This window comes from Heterocephalus glaber, unplaced genomic scaffold, assembly GCF_053883595.1.
Source record: "Heterocephalus glaber isolate CG9 unplaced genomic scaffold, H.glaber_assembly_v1.0 deba00001442, whole genome shotgun sequence".
Classification (NCBI taxonomy): domain Eukaryota; kingdom Metazoa; phylum Chordata; class Mammalia; order Rodentia; family Bathyergidae; genus Heterocephalus; species Heterocephalus glaber.
This window is the reverse complement of record NW_028258296.1, coordinates 11,002,707-11,022,170: the sequence shown is the minus strand read 5'-3', so window position 1 is coordinate 11,022,170 and position 19,464 is coordinate 11,002,707. Positions and strand designations below refer to the sequence as shown.

The 19,464-nt window shown below is 39.7% G+C and overlaps 1 protein-coding gene and 1 long non-coding RNA gene across 7 annotated transcripts in view; one reads left to right on the top strand and one right to left on the bottom strand.

The window, feature by feature from the left end:
* The first annotated feature begins 234 nt into the window (after positions 1-234).
* Erich3 (glutamate rich 3) overlaps positions 235-19,464 on the top strand; it is a 105,985-nt gene continuing 86,755 nt past the window's right edge. For 2 of the 6 annotated variants that reach the window (XM_013070959.3, XM_087212907.1), the window contains exon 1: positions 13,802-19,409. Coding sequence is in view for 3 of the 6 variants with exons in the window: in XM_087212906.1 (XP_087069032.1) it covers positions 250-611 (362 nt within the window). In the remaining 3 variants the exon portion in view is untranslated. Of the gene's footprint in view, positions 612-819; positions 1,055-13,801; positions 19,410-19,464 lie in introns of those variants that run through there. The other 4 variants (XM_087212906.1, XM_013070956.3, XM_004841575.4 and 1 more) reach the window with 4 other exon arrangements.
* Positions 726-5,375, bottom strand: LOC147827591 (uncharacterized). The gene is made up of 3 exons (XR_015451921.1): positions 5,169-5,375; positions 1,095-1,174; positions 726-850 (listed from the first exon to the last, which is right to left on the bottom strand). It is a non-coding gene; the product is annotated as an uncharacterized LOC147827591 (long non-coding RNA).

Below are 19,464 nucleotides of genomic sequence, written 5' to 3'. Positions count from 1 at the left end.
CTAGGACCAAAGATTGGGCTTTCCCAAGGAGGAAGGGCGTCCATGGCCAGGCCCTCAGATGCAGAAACAAATCAGGAGCCATATTGAGATAGGAGGCCTTTTTCTGTCCTCTGACTTGCTAGCAGCGGCTGTTTTAGGACTGGGAACCATGGCATTTCGCTGTAGCTGTCCCTGTTCCTCACCTGCAGTCACCATCAGTGTTTCCTTCCCCGGGGCCCAGCAGGAAGCACGCAGGCCACAGCTGTGTGCATGCGTGTGTTTGTGTGTGTGTGTGTGTGTGTGTGTGTGTGTGTGTGTTCGCGTGTTTGTGTTTGCAGATTACGGTGCCTGGGGAACCCGCGTCCCAGAGCAACACAGAGGGGCCAGGGCTGGGTCTCCTCCCACACTGCGGCCCAGAAATCCAGGTGGAAGTTGGCTTCGTTTTACGGCTTCCCGGGGCTCAGCTCCAGCCGCGCCTCTGCGCCCGCCCGCACCCCGGCTCAGCCTCAGCTCCTCCCTTGGCAACCAGCGGCGGTGGATCCCGGGGCCCGGCCGCAGCGCGAAGCCACCCGCCGCACCTGCCGCGATCCCAAAAGGGATCCTGCAAAAATGAGCCTTTCTCACCCCGCTGGGTAAGTGACAACTGGAGCTCTTCCGCGGCGGCAGGTGGCGACTCCAGCTCCCCCCCTCCCCGGGGGCGCAGGGCCAGGGCGAGCGGGGAGCAGGGGGCGGGCTGGGGACGGGGACTCAGATCAAGAAATCAAGCGGATTCCGGGTCGCAGCGAGGATGGTAGGGATCCTGGGCATCGTGCCTCCTCCTTACCCAACCCTGCTTCTTCCACCCTTGTTCGTCCCTTCTGAAATTCTCAGCCTGGGGGGACAAAAAAAGATGGATGTGAAAAACGCATACATTAAGCAGAGACATTAGCCAGTCACGAAGAAGATCCTATGGTGGGGAACATATGTGTTTCACTGCGAAGCTGGAGGTTACCAAAATACCAATTCCTTGGCAGAGTGGGCTGGATAAATTCCCACCATAGCAGCTTGTGCAGGAAGGGGCGGAGGATTGATTCAGGTAGGAGGGAGGCCGGGAGGTTGGGAGGGAGGCCCCTTACCTCAGAACTTTTATCTTCCCAATATCAAAAGGCCCACGGGGGTCTTGTAGAAGGATTTTGACCAGCAGAGTCACATGACACTAGAAAGAAGGGGGAGGACAGGGCTGAGTGTCCGCGTTTACTCATGATCTCCCCTCCGACCTCTCTTGGGAAGGGGATACCTCCGAACACCTGTTTTGGCAGTAGTCAGCATATTCTACAAAGTTAACACAGCCGTTATTGGCTATTGCCCCCTCCCAATTAAAAAAACCTCTCTATTCTTTTATTGCAAAGAAGAATATCGAATTTCCTTCCAAATTAAGCAGTGTGATGCATATGAGATAGGTTTTTATTATGATACATCTAGTAAGCAGATAAATGTCCTAGTTGATCTTACAACTCATTTGAAAATGCTTTCCTTTTTAATTGCATTTATTGCACATTTTCGAAAGCAGCAAATTAGCAGAGGACAACATATTTAAGATCATTTGGAGTTTGTGATGTCTGAATTACTACATTAGTCGTTCTTGAGCTATATAGTCAAACTTGAAGATTTTGCTTTCTAATGAGTTCTCCCAATGCAATGACATAAATGAAAATGTTTGAAAAAGCTAAGGCCCTAGCAAGTGCCATGTTGGAAGTCAGTTTCAGAACTTTTTGGAAAATGATGAAGTGATGGCTAAGTAAGCTTCATATTTTATCTTAAACTGAATTTAGGTTAGGCACATCAGTGTTTTGAAGCTGAATTCATGTGCAATTTTAGTTGGCCATGGGTCATATGAGATGTAAATAGAACTATTTTTTTCTGCAGCTGCTGTTTGCAGGATGTCTGCATTTAGGAAAATGAACGTGTCAGTCATGGTTGTCTTCCTGTTTTTCAAGTTTTTGGCTAAGTTGGAATCTGATTAGACCATTTAATCATCTATTTTAAAATGTGGAAAAACCTGAAGCTGCTTATTAAATTGGGCATGATTAAGATTTCAGATACTGAAGTCAAATTTTTCTGAAGTTCTATTAGTTCCAAACACATGGGGAAAAGGAAAATTTGTGAGTTAATGAAAGTGTATGCTTTGGGATACTCTTCGAGTAAGATGTGAAGATGGCAACAAATATTTTGCACTACAATGCTAAATTCCTGTAGAGTGAGCACTATGTCCTAGTCATCCTTGTTTCCCTTGCACCTGCGACAGTGTGCAGAAGATGGTAAAACTCAGCAATTGTTGAATGAATACCATCTGGTGGTGTTTTCAGCTTCATTCACATTTGAAAACCATGTTTGAGCTTAGCACTTATTAATTGCTTATCATGTGCCAGGCTCCATGCTAACATTCTACATGAAATATTTCATTGACTCCTCCCATGCACTGCATAAAGCAGGGTCTAGCTGCCCTCATTTTCACAGATGAGGAAGCTGAGGACTGTAAAGTTTCAAAACGAGGCCCAGCTAGGCAGAGTCAGGCTGGGACACAGAGCCAGGCCATGCAGCTTCAGATCTGGTGCCCACTGAATCATACCTCATGGTCAATAGCTGGGGATACATGTGTGGGACCCCAAGTACATGTACATTCTTAACTACATCATGTGATGATGCATATCTGTATGTAACTACCTAACCTATCATGATATAATCAGAGAATAATTTTGTAGTAGTGTATATATGGCTGTGCTTTTTGTTTCACTCATCAAAAATAAATGAAAATAAGAAGCATAAATGTAATAAATCTAAATGCCTTCAAATTCACCCAGAACAAAATGATTCAAATTGCTAAAGTTTTCCCCCAAATAAAAGTAGTGATTATTTTTCTTGCCTGTGTTACCATTTGGAAATAATAAACGTTTCAGTAGCAAATAAAAGGTTTCATTAAAGCTGAGGCTTTTCCATCATTACTGAAACCGTTTGTACTTACTACATTTTAAGAATAAAATGGTAATAAAGTGCAGTTGTACAATAAAACAAATTTTAGATCCCTGAAATTCTACCAATCGATAAGTCATGTTCTGACGGTTTCTCTCAGTGTTTCCTCTAAGTTCCTTTGCTTATTTAATTACATCAGGAAGCACTGGATGTAAAACTGCAAAGGACTGGTGCTGGCTTTGTTCAGATTTCGGAGTAAATAAAAATGGTCTTAAAAAACTTCTGCCAAAGATAATAGAGACTTTGAAACCGAGCTGCATTGTAATTTGGGGAAGTCAACTATAAAATACAGTTTCCAGCACTCCCATCTCTAATGAAATTGTTTTAAAGTGGAAAATTTCAATTGAGAGTCCCTCCAGTTTGCTGAATTGCACCCGCCGTGCTGTTTGCATGTGCACCAGTTCTAGAGGCGGAATGAGGATTTTATTCCCCTCAGTCATGCATGAGGATGAAATGACACGGCTCTCGGGCTCCTTCTAAGGAGCATCAGTGAAGCCGTGTGAAGTTGGCTGCCTCTGAAGGACTCAGAGGAGAGATAGTCACACTCAGCTGTGAATTTCCTTTGAGGAATGGAGAATGAGAGCATTATCGTTCATGACAAGAAAAAAAAAAGGGAAGTGTATGTTTTGAAGGATTGTTCAAAGGTTTAGGAGCTTTCTTGTTTAGACATATTGGTATACACTTTTTTAATGTAAAGAAGGGTTTCTGTAGTGGCAGAGAACACTGGAGTGCGGTAAGGAAAGAATGAGCACACCTTTGTCACTTCCTCTACCCTAGTCCTACCAAATTTATCTCTTTACCACAGAATTTAAGACATGAAAATATTAAATATTGGAATTCAAATTGGGTGCTTTCTCTGTATCCCCCTGTTTAATATTAGCCAATTAACTGTAAGGGTAAATTCATTCTAGTTAAATAATGTGCATTCAATACCTCATTTGTCATGGCCTTTTCTCTGATTATTTTATATTATAGATTCTGCTCTTTTTAAGGTAGATGCCATGTCTATCTTTGACTTAACACGCTTATTTTTATATGTAGATGGGGATGGTGAGGATTTTGTTCCAGCAGTGACACAATTCTTTACACTCCTTCTGAGATACGTATTAAAAATCACATAGTGATCTGTCACCAAAGAGTTTTCAATGAACTTTTGATAATTTAATTAGTTCCTTCCACAGTAATGTTCAAAGCAAAGGACTGGGAACTATCTGACTTGCAACCAGATTCTTTGTCCAGTCACCAAAGCCAATGACTGCATCAATATCTAGATAATGCTTCAAATTGACCCTTTGCTTCTCAGACGTTTTTCCGAGTTCAGTGCACCCTAATAAAATATCAGATGCAAAAGGTGTGTCTTTGTTCTGCAAAATCAGAAAGATAATTATAAAATGGTGCACTGGCACGTGCCTGTGACCCCAGAACTCGGGGGTAACAAGGCAGGACAGAGCCCGGCCTGTGCGATTTAGTGACCTGGCAAGATCCTATCTCAAAACAAAACCCAGAAAGCTCAATGCAAAAGCCCTGGGTTCAATCTCTAGTACTGGAAAAAAAAAAGAACTAAAAAGGACAAATTAACTCCTTGCCTATATACTACACCCTAATGTAGGAGAGGTGGCTCAGTGCCAAGGCCTTGGGTTTAATCCTCCTACTGGAAGAATCAAACTGTAGAAGGGGAAGAGGGAATTGAGTGAGGAGAAATCAGCATGACCAGAAATGTATTTTCAGGAAGATCAGTTTTGAAAGAATATAGAGGAAACTTGAGGAGTAGAATTAATTCTATTAAAAATTATCCTTTCCTGAGTTTCCCTAGGAGTCTTTGGGTATCCCCAGTGGTGTAAATATCCTGGTTTTCTAGACTTCTAATTTAGAGAACAAGGAGCCATCAGATGAGGTCTTCTGCAGCATTCCAGTTTCTTTCTGTGATTCTTTACTGAGGAAAAACATTGTCAACTAGGAGGAGAAGTGGAGACTTCCCAAGTTGCTTAGATTATTAAGAACTGCACTATAGTTTTTCAGGGAGATGGGAAAACACAACTACTGTGACTCAGTTCTAAAGCCAGCCCCAGATAATCTGAAACTGTGCTAAAGGCTGTAAATTTTTGAGACTTTGCATTTTTAGAAATATCATTTTCGGACGAACACTTCACATAAAGGAGGAGAGGTTTATTCTGGCTCACAGTTTCAGGTGGTTGGCTGGCTCCAAGGCAGAAAGGGCACGGTGAATGCACATGGTAGAGGAAAGCTGCTCATCTCATGCAGGCAGGAAGAAGAAAGAGAGGGGAGAAGCCAGGGACAAAGAATGTCACATTCCGAGTGACCTGCCTCTTCCAGCCAGGCCCCACTTCCGGCAGGATCAGGTTTCTGTTTTCCATAACTAGACAACAGAAATTTCTGTGGTTTAAGCTATGTGCTGCCTCATCATGGTAACCCTGCAAAACTAATGCCACCTGTTACTTGGCCCTGCAAAAGCTTAAGATGGTCTTTAAGAGAAATGCAGGGCCATGGAAAATCAATGGTTTGTTTATTTATAATAACTTGGGAATCATAGATGTCTTAGGCCAACCAGGCTGTTAAAATGCCGTTGACTGTGTGATGTACAAACAGAAATTCATTCATACAGCTGCAGAGCCTGGGAAGTTCAAGGTCAAGGTGCTGGTGAGTGCACTGTCTGGTGAAGTCCCCTTTCCTGGCTTGCGGATGGCTTGCAGGTGTCTTCCAGCCGTGGCGAAGTGTCAAGGCTCTCAGGGTCTCTTTTTTGAGGGCACTAAGACCACTCATGAGGCCCCTACCCTCATCTAATGACCTTCCAAATGCCTCAATTCCTAACACTGTCTCACTGAGAACCAGGATTACAATATGTAAATGTGGGGTAGGAGAACAACAGTAAGTCCACAACATAAGGAGTGGATATTTGAAAACAAGATTTCAAATGAGAGATACAAGCCAAAGCTAACAACAATAATAAAAAAAAACCTAGTAAAGTCCCAGTGAGAAGATGTAATTAAGATAATAACTCAGTGATCTCTACAGGTAAGTGTTGGACTTTTGTTAAGTCTGATTAGCAATCAAATTACTCCCCACTTCTCAGTGCCTGATGCTGATTGGGATATAAAATTGAACATTTTAAGCTGGTGATCCATTTTTCTGTGACTGTTATTATTTTTCTATAATAGTCATAAACATTTGTAAATTAGTGAAAATTCTTATGGCAAAATATTGAAGCAAGGGGTAAACAGCAGAGAACTAAGCAGACAATATAAATTGCACATAGTAGTTATGAAATAGCATTAAAAATGAAGGATTTTAAATTGAGTTGAATCATAGTGTTTTATAGTAGCAGTTAATTTGGCATTCTCTATGTGAGATGGATCGTAATTTTTCATATTTGTGAATATTATGTGGCTCTCATATCCTTAGCTTTTTTCATAGCTTGCTCTAAGATATTTATGATATTATTGTTTCTATTGTTTTGATTCAAATAAAAATAATCTGCTATAAATGAGTGTGGTAGAGTTAGAAGGAATGTCAAATCTCTAGGTTCCAGGGATACAAATGGTTTTATATTTTCTTCTATCTGTATTTTGAAATTGATCAGAGAAGTACAAAGAAGAAAATCAAAATTGCTTGAAATCCTACTATCTATAAATATAGTTAGCTTTCTACTCTGTTTCTAGTTTCAGTTTTTAAAGATAGGTTGACAAATCTAAACAATTTGAAAAGCTATTTTTAAAGTTACACCAATAAGTGTACATAGACTTTTCTGTCACAGTGTTTGCATTATCTTTGTATGTCCCATACAAATTGCAAGCTATTTAAGGTGGGGACTATATCTCCACATCTTTGAGTCCCTAGAACTATACCTTAGACTTGGCTTAATAATTGCTAATGGGCTGGAGATGAAGCTCAGTGGTAGAATATTTCCCTAGCATGCCCAAGGCCCTGGGTGCTATTCCCAGTACCAGGGGAAAAAAAAGAAAAGAAAAGACAGCTGTAAATAACTGCTGGATTACTAAAACATTTCTCCTATCTTAGTGACCTTTTAGATAAATCTCTAGAGTATTGTTTCTCATTCATTCAATTAATATTTTTCAAGTGTCTGCTATGTGCTAGTTACTGAGCTACCATATTGAGCACTTACACCTTCCAGAAATTTATCTCACAGGAATTCATTTGAAAAAGCCCAAAGAGTGAGTTATGAAATAGGTTCCAGAAATTAGTGAACTTGAGCTTTGCTATCTTTGGGCAGCACAGTGATTGCATCAATTAGGAAACTGTTCAGCTACAAGTAAGAGAAAATAAGACTAATATGGCCTAAGTTGTGACAACATTTATTATTTATTTTATCAGTAGTTGATGGTAGGTGATTAAATTTTTATTAATATTAGAACTTAGATCTTTTTTTTTTTTTTTTTGCAGCACTTCAGATTGAACCCAAAGTCAGCTCTCAGGACTTGGGTCTTTATCTCTGAAGTTTTCTTGGGCTTTTTTTTTTTTTTTTTTAATAGTAATAAAATGTCAACATTAGATCTAGGCATTATATTCTTATAAAACCATCACAAAGAGAAAAGAAAAAGTTGGGCCAAATAGGAACTTTAAAAATTTTATCCCTCTTTCTTATTTTTCTATAATAGCTACAGGATTGTTTACGGAGTCTGAAAGACATAGGTTTGAATCTCAGTTATGCCTTTTGGAATCATAAGAAACTTAATTTCTCTGTGTCTCACTTTCTTTTTCCTAAAAATAGGGCTTATAAATACTTCCTCTACAGGAATATTGACACATAATAGGAATTTGATGTATGGCAGCTATTTTGCATTTCTTTTGATCTTTGTGTAAAGTATATATTGCTTAAGTCTTTACGATTTAATTCTTTAGGTATGGCAACTAAAAGTAAATAAAACATACAGTTCAAAATCAACAGAGATGTCCCAGCCTAAAAGGAAAGTGGATGGGGAAGGTATTTCCAGTTCATAAATCACTTTCTTGCTCAATTAAACTAATTTGTTTTAAATGACAACCTATTTTTAAATTCATGATTTTTTGCAAAGAAAATTAACATTGACATACCAATTCATGACCCCCCCAAATGTGATTTTTTTTCCTTCAAAGAAAACTATGCTCTGGAGAACCAAGAAATTTAATGCAAATGGAAACTATGACCTAAAGAGTTTGTATTTCTCCAGGATATTTAGTCTTACTGTCAAAGTTGAGACTTCCAGACAGACTTACAAAGCTGCATCTGTACTTAGACATTGACAGACTGTAGAAAGACTGGTGAAAATCCTACAGGTATGTATATTTTCTAGTGGTTGAGCATTTAAAATTTAGTCAAGCTCTTTAACCTTTGATCAGACGCTATTACCGTCTTGCTATTGAGCATAGAAATTACATTTTAGGGAAACAAGAAGGTTTTAAGAGTGGTGATTATGTTTCTCTTCTCAACACACAGTAATGTTATCGGTGTTGTCCACTTTGGCAGCTTGATATGTTCTATTTCTTCCCTTCTACTTTCTTCTTCAGGACTGCTTTAATATCAGTTCTTCTCGGGTATCTTCCCTACCTAGGCATAGTTCACTTGTTCATAAAATGGGATAATAACCTGATACATGGAGTGTTTTGAAGATTAGAGGAGACTGTGGCTGTCAGGTTCAATAAACAGCAGTTGCTATGATTGTAGCATGTCAGACACCTCTTGGTGGGATTGTCAGTACATTGAGGGCAAGGACTCACACAACCTTGCACAAGCTTCTTACACAAGACAGCACAGGTCAGGCACTCACTGGGACTCTGAATTAGTTGCTTCAAGAAACTGTACAAGTAATCTTCTTTCTACCTGGCAGCAGGCATGCTGACTGACCACACTCTTCTGGTAGTAGTGGTCCTCTAAGCTTCCTGTGGGCTCTCTGAACTCTGTGTGGATGACACAGGTGAGACAGGAGCACCATCTGTCCTAAGGGGAGGACAGGGAAAGGTAGGCACCGTGGTGTTCTTTCACCCCTGGGCCTATGCCCCTCTGCGTATGGCCTGACATTTATCTGGTTTTATTTCACTCCTGATTATTTAAGTCATCCTCTACTCCCCAGTTTCCTTGATGGACCCCCTCTATGACTCTGAAATATGGTGTATTTATCCCTTGCAGAACACAGGCAAATATACACATGGTTCATTTAAGAATAAAACACTGCTATCAATACTATAGCAACATTGGTACTTCCCATGGTAATTAGATGTTTCCTTCCATATCCTATTTAATCTTTAACAGAATCTCAATGAGCATAAGGCTCTATTATTTGCCCCTATTTACAGATGAGGAGCTGAGGGTATTGATAACTTGGTGACCATTACAGAGAGAAGTGGCAGAAGATTTGTACTAGTTCTTTTGGAATCTACAATGTGAGGATCACTAACAACATACTGGTTACATGGTCTCAAAAGAAATTAGAAATACTGTGACTTAAAAACCCAGCTCCTGTGAAACCAGTTTAAACTTTGGTGGAGAAAGGGACCAGCATTTGAATGACACTCTTTAAGACAATTTCAAGTTTTTTCCTTAGTGATAATGTCTATCATTTATGAAATATGGCCTACACTGCATCATTTTTTGACAAATGCACTGTGGTTGGTAGAGCCTCCCCATTAGGCATTTGCTGTTGTTTATTTACAGGTCAGACTCATGCCTCGAGTTTTTACCATGATCACCTTGACCTGAACCTGCAGAAGAGTGGACTGTTAATTGTGGAGAAAAAATTAGAGATGGGCATTGTGGACATCCTGAAACATATACAATCAAATTTGAAAAATTTTTTAGTAAATTTGGACTTTAGAAGCAAATCAAATGCATTACCAAAGAAAATTTCAAGTTGAATTATGAGAAAGGCAGGCAGACAGGCAGGCAGGAAGGAAGGAATGAAGGAAAGAAGGAAGGAAAAGAAATAAAGAATTCCCAAGTGCAAATCAGCCATGATATCAAAGGGTAAGGTTTTATAACACGTGTTAATATTTGTTACTATTTTCTGCCAAGTGTACCATTGCTCGTAAGACCAACCATTAGGTCTTCGCAGCTGAGAATAATGTGGTTAGATTAAGACAATCAGGATCTTTGTGAAACAGAGATTATTACCTGCATATTGGACTTCAGAAAACATTTCTTTCCCCCAGTCACCTGTTTGACTTTCTGATTCTTGATATTTCGTGATCAGAGTTTGTGCTCTAGACCTAAGCCCTTGATGCTGTCAAAATACAAGTATCTCTGCAAGAGGGATGGTGTTGCCGTGGTAGGCACAGGGGTGCACCATGCAGGGTCCCTTGCTGCCTCTCTGTGGAGATGAGGTCTGTTGATCCTCCAGTGTCAACATCTTCAGGTTCTGCTCAGTCCCAGAGTAGCTTCTTGTCCACAGTCCTTTCTGGGCAGCCCTGGCTAGGTTGGTCCATGTGCAGCTCGATTTCTCTCTCTGCTCTATCCTGTTTGGTCCTTTTGCTTTTTTCTTTTTTTGGTACCGGGAATTGAACTCAGATCCTTGAGCTTGTGCAACAGGTGGCGAAACCACTGAGCTAAATCCCCGGCCCAGGCCTTTTGCTTTTCATAGGTCTCTAATAACACCTATACCCAAGGTGCATTTCAGCATGTACTGCATTCTTAACAACCTTGAGGACTGCTCTCCAGAGAATAACTCAGATGGAAGAAGAGGACGAGGAAACATCCTCCAGGACAAGGAGAATAAAAAGGGAAAGGAAGAGGAAGAATCTGACAGTGGCAGATGGTTCAAGGGAATATTTCTTTAGGAAAAAGCAGGGACACGGGAAAGGAAGACCGAGTGTATACAAGGGAAACATTACCTACTTACTAATTTTGCTTGCGCCTTCTCTGGATGTCAGAATATGTAAGTAGAATAATATGGAGATTTTTCAGATTCTCTCTAAAAAATAGCAGCTTTCTAATCTGTTAACTCCATATGGCTATTGGCAAGTAGAAAGAATTTGAAGATCTTCAAAAGGGACAATATTTATTTATTTTTATATTAAAAATGTACATTCTAGGCAGTAGTAAAGAGGTCTAATTCATAAAGTTTCTAAGCTAGAGAAAACATAATAAGAAGCCTGGCTCTCTAACTTCAAGGAGACAGTAGTTGGACTTACGTTAGCCTCTGACTAAGAGGAAGATGGTCAACTATCTAGCCTTTCAGGATCAAATAGGGAGAAAAATTATATTTGTAGCCTTTTCCAAGGAAGATTTTCCTGAGAATAGCAGAAGTTAAATATGGGAAATGGCTATTCACCGTGGAAGTTTTAAACAGTAGTTTCTCCCATATAGCATTATTTCAGACACAACTGTATATCCAGTGCTAACTTCTAACCTTCACTGAGCATTTACTATGTGCTGGTAAATTGCTCCGTGCTGTGTACATATTGACTCGTTTAATGCTCTAAGTGACCTTTTTGGGGAAGCCCTGTTATCATGCCCAGTGTTAGCTGAAGTCAGGAGGCACAGGGATGTTAAATAGCTTGCTTCCACTAAGTAATCAAGAATCAAGCTCAGAAACTGACTTGAGAAGCTGAAACTCAGCTACCATATCTGCTACCAAGACACTGCAGTCAGATTTGGATTTAAAAAGACAGAATAATCTGGCCATGCCATTTCCCTGCTTAAAACCCTGCACTGCTGCCACCAAGCCCTCCAAATCTAGAACTGTGTGACACAGCAGCTTACAGGCCACCTCTTTGATTTTTGAATAGCTTGCCTTTTACCTGCTCTCTTAGTATCATCTACAGGTCGGCGGCTATGTGCTTCTCTACCCACCCAGGCTTTTCCTTCTCCAGACTGAACTCTACATCACAAAACACCGTTCAGTTCAGTGGCTGTAACAGAATGGTCTCTGATTTGACTCTGGTCCCACCTTTAACAAGATGAGAGCTAGTTATCTAACCACTCTACCTTCATTAACTCAACTATGAAGAGGGAGGGTAACAGCACTTTACGGGGTTGTTGTGAGAATTAAAATATATAGTACGTGTTATAAAGAGTGCTTGCTGTATGCATTACAAAATTAAGTGCTCAATAAGTGTTTGTGATGAAAATGATTGGTTTTTAAATCTTTCTTCCTTGCTCACCTGACTTTAACTGCCTCATTATGTTTTCTTCATTTGCATACTGTTTTTTGTTAATGCATGTTTTTTTTAAATGCCTATAAAGTTTTTTTCTGTTCAAAGACGTAGAATTTGAAAGGAAAGGAATTGGAGGTGCACAGTCTATCTTACAAGGATCTAGGTGCCCCCGACCTCCCCCTGACCTGTGCAAGGTTTTCCCATTGCCTCCCTTCTTAGCAACCTGAAACCCTCCTGCCAGCAGTCAGCACAGTTGGAGACCAGTTTTGTTTTTACTAGTCACTTCAATCCATCATATTAAGGCTATAAATAAAATAATATTATGATTTTCATCTGGCTGCATTGTTAGAATAAGCTGGGAGAAATTGTAAATCAATATTTAGCATAATTGTTGAGATCTGGCAGGATTGGATGCAAATAAAAAAGAATGAGGAATGTAATATAAGATGGTTTATATGATATCAGTTCAATCACCCCCTATAAAGTGGCAGGCTGCTGAGGCTTGTGGTCTAATTTTAGTTGGCAAGGAGCTTCTTAGAAAGGAATGAAAAATAATTGACCCTTATGTCAATTTTCTTCTGTATTTGCCTTTCTTCAAATTTTCTCAAAAGGATATTTTTTCCTATATCTCTGGGAACTTTGTTGTTTCTAATGCAATTGTGTAGCACATTGCAAAGCACTTATTTGACAACACAACAAAACTGACATTGTTAGTATGATCATCCACATGGAGCATTCTGCATTGTTAAAAAGCCAGAAGACAATAAGCATGCTTTTGATCCTTTTTGGTCAGACTGCTTGTAGTTATTGTTCTTAAAGAAGAAATGAAAGGTTATGATCCTCACGTGCAGATTTTAAAAAATATATGTATCAAAAAATTGGACCAATATATTACACTAATTGATTTATTCATTTAGTCGACAAATATCGGGAAAGTGTTTACTGTGTATACAGGGCTCCATAATCTATACCTTGGTGAAGGGAGTTGGGGAGGAATGTTATGGTGAATCTGAAGGAAAAGATTAAAGACAGATGAAAGTAATTTTGGTAGAAAGTAGTGAGATAAGAACCGTGGAAAAGGGATGGGTCCCTTTTTTGATGGAAACTTCTGGAACATTCTGGCATGTTCTTTTTGAATCTTTGCTTTGAGTTTGTTGATGAACTATACCCACTTTTACAACCTCAGTTTCCTGAATATAACATGGAGTTGGCCAGACCTTAGGTGGTCATTTCCAAATATCAATTTCTATAATTCAGTGCCACAGTAGCTCTAAGCAAATATATTTCCAGACCACTTAGATAATCCACTTCAGGAAGTAATGTCAACATTGTACTTCACGATGATAGCCGGAAAGGGAAGAAGACTGGATTCTCCAGGGTCATGCAGCATGTAAAGGGTGTAATTAGAATTTGAATGCAAGTCTTCTAGCTCCAAAACGTACCCTTTTTTATTTCATCAAATTTTATATCAGGCAGGAGGTGGTTAATACAGATTTCTCTGCTTTACATAATTATAGAAATATTACTGTACCTGTTTAGAGGTAAAATATCTGGTTCCATATTTCTTAAATTTTCTAACCTTTAAATAATAGACATGAAGTTTTTAGTGATAGAAAACTAAATTCTCTAGATTAGAGCTACAGTTTAACTTCTTTATTTTTATTTTTTGGTCTTCTGATTAGTGATACTATATTGAGAAACTTTATTTGGAGAAGTTAATTTCAATTTAGATTTTTAAAACTTCTTTACTGAGAATCTTGCTAAGATTCAAAGTCTTAGACTTGGTTGTGTGGCTTCAATGTGATAAGTTTGTTTGTTCTTGGAGCTGGAATTCAGTGTATTCTTGCATATTTTCCTACTGGACAATGAGAACAGCATTTGGGTCAAGGCGCAGAGCTCCATTGCTTGGGAACTGAGAACTTCCATATAGGCAATCAAACCATAACATTCTGTGATCTGTTTAACTTGCCTTCCAATAAAAGCACTTGATTTATGAGTTACAGAAACATTTTACCTGGTTTTTATTAGAAGCCTGCCTTGGTAGTAGAAGTTTGATGGAGACCCTCCTTGAACACTATCAATCTATAAATTGCAAATTTAGTGGCTGTTGAAATGCAAAGCATCTCTCAAATAGGCTTTTCATCTTTAATAATAAAACTGTACTCCTTCCCATAAGTCTCACTTGATTCTGTTGAGCATAAAGTGGTGTAATCAGTTTTTCCAGGTTGGTAACTGAGTCAAACTTTTCCATTTATGGAAATGTAAAATTGCATAAAATTTCTTGATTGAAATCCAGCTGAAAAATGACTGTTTTTGCTAGAATCCGTATGTTCTTTCGAGGAGGGATAGGTAAACAGGTACATGAGGCCTTTGGCAAAATATTGCACAAAGAAGATGAATTTTCAGACAAACGCTATGAAATCCATACCTCTGTATATTTACTCATATGATGAATCATATTATTTACCCCCTGTGCTACATCTTGCCACTTACTTTTAAAATTTAATCAGTGGTATACTGGTAAATTGGCTTTACAGGAAAGAGAAAAGAGCTCTTATATGAAGTGTTTGCCAAATTCTGTGGTATAAATACTCCCATGGTGTTCAATTTCAAGCTACCAGTGCCTTGCAAAATCCCTGAAAAATTTAACAATTGTCTCATGAGAGCCAGCACAACCTCTTTGTAATGTTTAAATATACTTTTGTGTGTTTTCTATTTGTTTTATGCATAAAATCCTTCTATCTTACTTCATTCTGAAGTTCTTAATGGGAGGGGCCCTGCCATGTCCTGAGACGTGGCTTCTTTTTCCTCTTCCTCAGATTTATCCGTACATGTGTAGTCCTAAGCATGCGAAGGAACAGTCATCAATCATACTCATAATTAATATCACTAAAATAATTTTCAGCTTATAGGCAAGGTCATAGTGTAACTAGTAAACTTTCCTCTTTTTTTAGTGTTTTATGTAAAGATTTAATTATCTGAATAAAATGAAATATTTTAAGTGCTGAGTAAATAGTATTTGATGCGGGTATAATTACTTCCTATGGATTAATCTGTCTTTTCAGCTATTAGATTCACCTAAAGCAAGTTACCTCTGTGGTGTTATCCATATAAGAACAAATGCAAATTGCTTGAAATGCTCTTTCGTGTACCTCATATTCCTTTGTCTTAGTGCTTACACCTGACATATCAAAATTAGATCAGCAAGGTCGGCTCTAACTTCTTTCGCACATGAGGCCTGTTACCGAGAACTGGCTTCCTGCCCTGCGAAGTCTGTTTGAAATGGAGATGAGTGGCATGACTCACACTGAACAACGTGCGTTACAGTCCCATTGCTCTCACTTTAGAGTCCAGTAGTTCAGTTCCTTATGGTAGGCGAAAGAACGGCCCCTGAGTGGCGTCCAGTTCCTAATTCTCAGAATAGGTGAAAATATTACTTCATGTGCCAAGAGAGAATAAATGTTGTAGATGGAATTAAGGTCAGCTAATTAGCTGACCATGGCAGGGGTATCCTAGGTTCATCTGAGTGGGCCCTGTAAAAGGACAAGCATCCCTAGATGAGCAAAAGGGAAGCAGAAGAGCCATTTGGTAGCTTTGGCAATGGAAGGGGGCAACAATCCCAGAGTGTGGGCAGCCTCAGAAGAGGGGAAAGAAAAAGGATGCTCAGGTAGAGCCTCCGGGAAGAATGGAGCCCTCCTGACACCCTGATATCAGTCCAGTAAGACCCATCTTTGCACTTCTGACTGCCAGGAATGATAAGACAGTGAATTTGTGTTGTTTTCAGGTACAAGTTTGTGGTACTTTGTTATAGGAGTAACAGGAAACTACTACGAATGGCATTAATACAGATGGGCTGAGTGACAATTTGGGTTAAATAAAAATACCCTGGTTGTGTCAAAGTTTTGACTTCATGTTCTCTCTAAAAAAGTTTCTTAGGGAAATTTGTAGTATGAAGCAGATTGCAGGACTATATATTTAAGAAATTGATCGAAAGCTTTCAGCACATTGTTTTTATGCTAAAGATATGTCTAATTTTAAATGGAAGCTATGCATTTGTCAATTTATTTTATGAGTTTTTGTTGAAAAGTTTTCTATCTCTGTACTGGAGAATTGGTGGAATAACATGTCCTGTGAATATGTCCTGATTCATCTTATTTCATTTAGCATCATCCAGTCTTCACTTTAGTCTTCACTTTCACCAGCAAGAGCTGGTGAGCAGTGTTTATCCTTGTAGGGTGTATGTTATCAGGAGGAAGTTTTAGGTTATATGATCTTTGATAAGTAACTTAAACTAAAGTTTAGTTTCTTATACCTTCGATAGTGGACTGAATATGTGCCCCCATTCCCAAATTCATGATCACACCCTCATCTCCAGCCCTTGGGAGCTATGAAAGTCATGACAGAATAATGGCCTTATAACATAGCAAAGAGTTTAAAGAGTTTACCTCTTTGTCTATTCTCTGCATTGGAGAAAATGGCCAGGATGAGGGTCTTCATCAAAACCCTGATCATGCTGCCATCTTGATCTCAGACTTCCAGCCTTCAGAATTCTGGGAAATATATGTTTGCTCTTTTAGCCACTGAGGCCATGGTATCATATTATAGCAGCCTGAGTAGACTAAGACAGAATTGGTATTGAAAAGTAGTGCTGCTATAATTAATACCTAAAAATGTGTATGTAGCTTTGGAACTGGGGCGTGGATAGAGAGTGAAGAAATTTTGAGTTCATGCTAGAAAATAAGTTAATATTGCCATGAAGAGAATTTTAACAGTGATTCTGGTAAAGGAAAGAGAGGAGCTGCGAAGACAATTTTCATTTTCACAGAGAATATATATAAACAATCATGAATAAGATGTTAGTGGAAATATGAAGAGTCAGCCCATTTTGAAGAGACCTCAAATAGAAATAAAGAACTTGTTAATATTATCTGAAACTGGAAGAAAGGGAATTCTTGTACACTGGCACAAAACTTGGCTGAATTGCATCTGTGTCCTCATGTTTTGTGGAAAGTAGAACAATGGAGGCAGAAGGAGGCCAACCACTCGCATGTGGTCATGGAGCCAGAGATGGTGGGATGGACTGGACCGGAGCTGTCATCTGAACAGCTATATCCCTTTCCCTCCACAAGAGTAGACAGTGTGGACACAAGCAGTTTAGGGGAGAAGGTTGGGGTTAAGGGACACTGCCAGCCAGGAAAAAATCCCTCTATCAGGCATGGTCCCTGAACAGATTTACCTTGCCTGGAGATCCCTATGACTGACCCACAATGTGTAGTAACCTTATGTGAGTGTTTGCATTTTAGGAAAGTAGAAAGCTGTGATAGTTAGATACTGCTCATCTTCCAAGGACCTGAAAGGCATCAAATTACAATATGTATGCGGATATGCTTTGTAATCTGCAGAGTGGGATGTGGAGATTATACTGTGTCCCCACTGTGCTCGGGCACAGTGTCCAACCTGGAGGTCCTCAGAATGAATTAGCCTCTGATACGAGAATAAATCAAACATGGGCATGTACACACCACACCACACACACACACACACACACACACACACACAGTGCATATGCCCATTAGATTGGCAGCTTTGTAAATGTAGTATCTGTGCCACCCCTGGATCTTCAGTGCTATGCAAAATGATCTAAAAATACCAGTACTCGATAAATGTTTGTGATTAATAACAGCTATAGTGCCTCTCCTTTTACTTGAGGTTTTTATGGGGCAGACTCTCTCTTTGGGGCCAGATGGAGGAACTGATAGGAACTGTTGACTTTTATTTCTGTAGAGCACTGTTTATGTATTCTGCATGGTGGGAGGCAGCCATTCTAGGATTGAGGGCTGAAAAGCTGCAGCTGGGAAGGCAGCAGGTCTAGTGACTCATCAAAAGGCCTTGGTGACAGGTGGGAGGTTGGAAGTGGCAGAGGCAGGAACCAGCATAAAGAATATTCCTTTGTTTCCTTGGGGACTGGTTTCCCCAGTGCACAGAGCCAGAGAATGGGTCTTTCCCCACCCAGAGACCTGACATGGGTAAATATAGGCTTGTCACATATATAGCAAGCACACTAGACCAGTCTGGCCAGTAAATTGTAGGGCTGAGTGTGAATAATATGGCCTGTGAGTAATACGGTCACAATGGTCTGTGGTCACTGTGACCAGTTGTCTCACTGATGGACATGGAGTAGGTTAGGTCACAGGCAGTGTGACCAGGAAGGCCAGCTTTGACCACAGATGCAGAAAGTAACATAAGAGGGAAAGGAGACTTCAGAATGTGCACAATCTCCAAGCCCAGAGCCAGGTGGCCTTATCTGGCCCAGTGTTATGCCAGGCACAATAAAGAAAAAGAAAAATAGGGGTGGAGATGGCAGTGACTGCAGAGGACAAAGGCAGAAATATCAGAAAAAGCTCTAAAAACCTATTTTTATGGTTGGTGAGTAAAACTCTTGGAACGGAGTGAATACAAAGAGAGGCTACAAGCCCATATGAAAACTGGCCGCAGTTGTGGTTACACGAGATAGAGATTGAACCATCTCCCTAACAAACGTGGCTTGATGGGCCACATGAAACTGACATTTGTATGCATACAGTGGAAATGTCTGCATTGACTATGTTGCCAAATCAATCTATCATCTATCTATCTATCTATCTACCTATCTATCTATCATCTACATTTTTTTATCAATGTATTAATCTAAAGAGGCTGCTAAAAAATATTGTCTGAAAAAGAAATAACTAAGACTGAGCTGCCAAGGCCAGTTGTGTGATGGTACTTGTGGAAAGGGCTGCTTTACAAATGGCTTCTCAGGCAGGGACCCACATTCATTCCTAAATATGAAAAGGTGAGAAAACCGAGATTTACAGAGGATTCCACTTAGACTTCCTCCACCTTTCAATGAGACTGGGCAGGGGGAGGAGCCACTATGCACACGTAATCATTTAGTTGGAGCCAGAGAGAGTAGGAGACAATTCAGATTACTTAGTGCCAAAGCTGGCTAAAAATTATTAGGGCCAAGTTGCAAAGCTTGAATTAAAAGAAAGGATATTTAATCTGTCAGTAGGGAAATTGAGGTAGGCCCATGTTATCCTAACTTTTGGCCCCCACTTTATTAAATCAGGGTTTTAACACTCCTAGCTGTTCTAAAACTATTGACTCTTTCTTATCAGGAGACTGGCAAACAGACAAAAGACGATATAAGATATCAGTCTCATGATTTATCTTAAGAATCTGTGAACTGTGGAACCAGGATTGTTACAACTGAGAGATACCTGCTCACCTTTCTGAAATGAGGAGCTGAAAAGATATTTTGAGATTCAGAAAGGGTAAGGGATACAATGTTGACCTTTCCGAGACAGGAAACCTTTAATGAACTAGCGG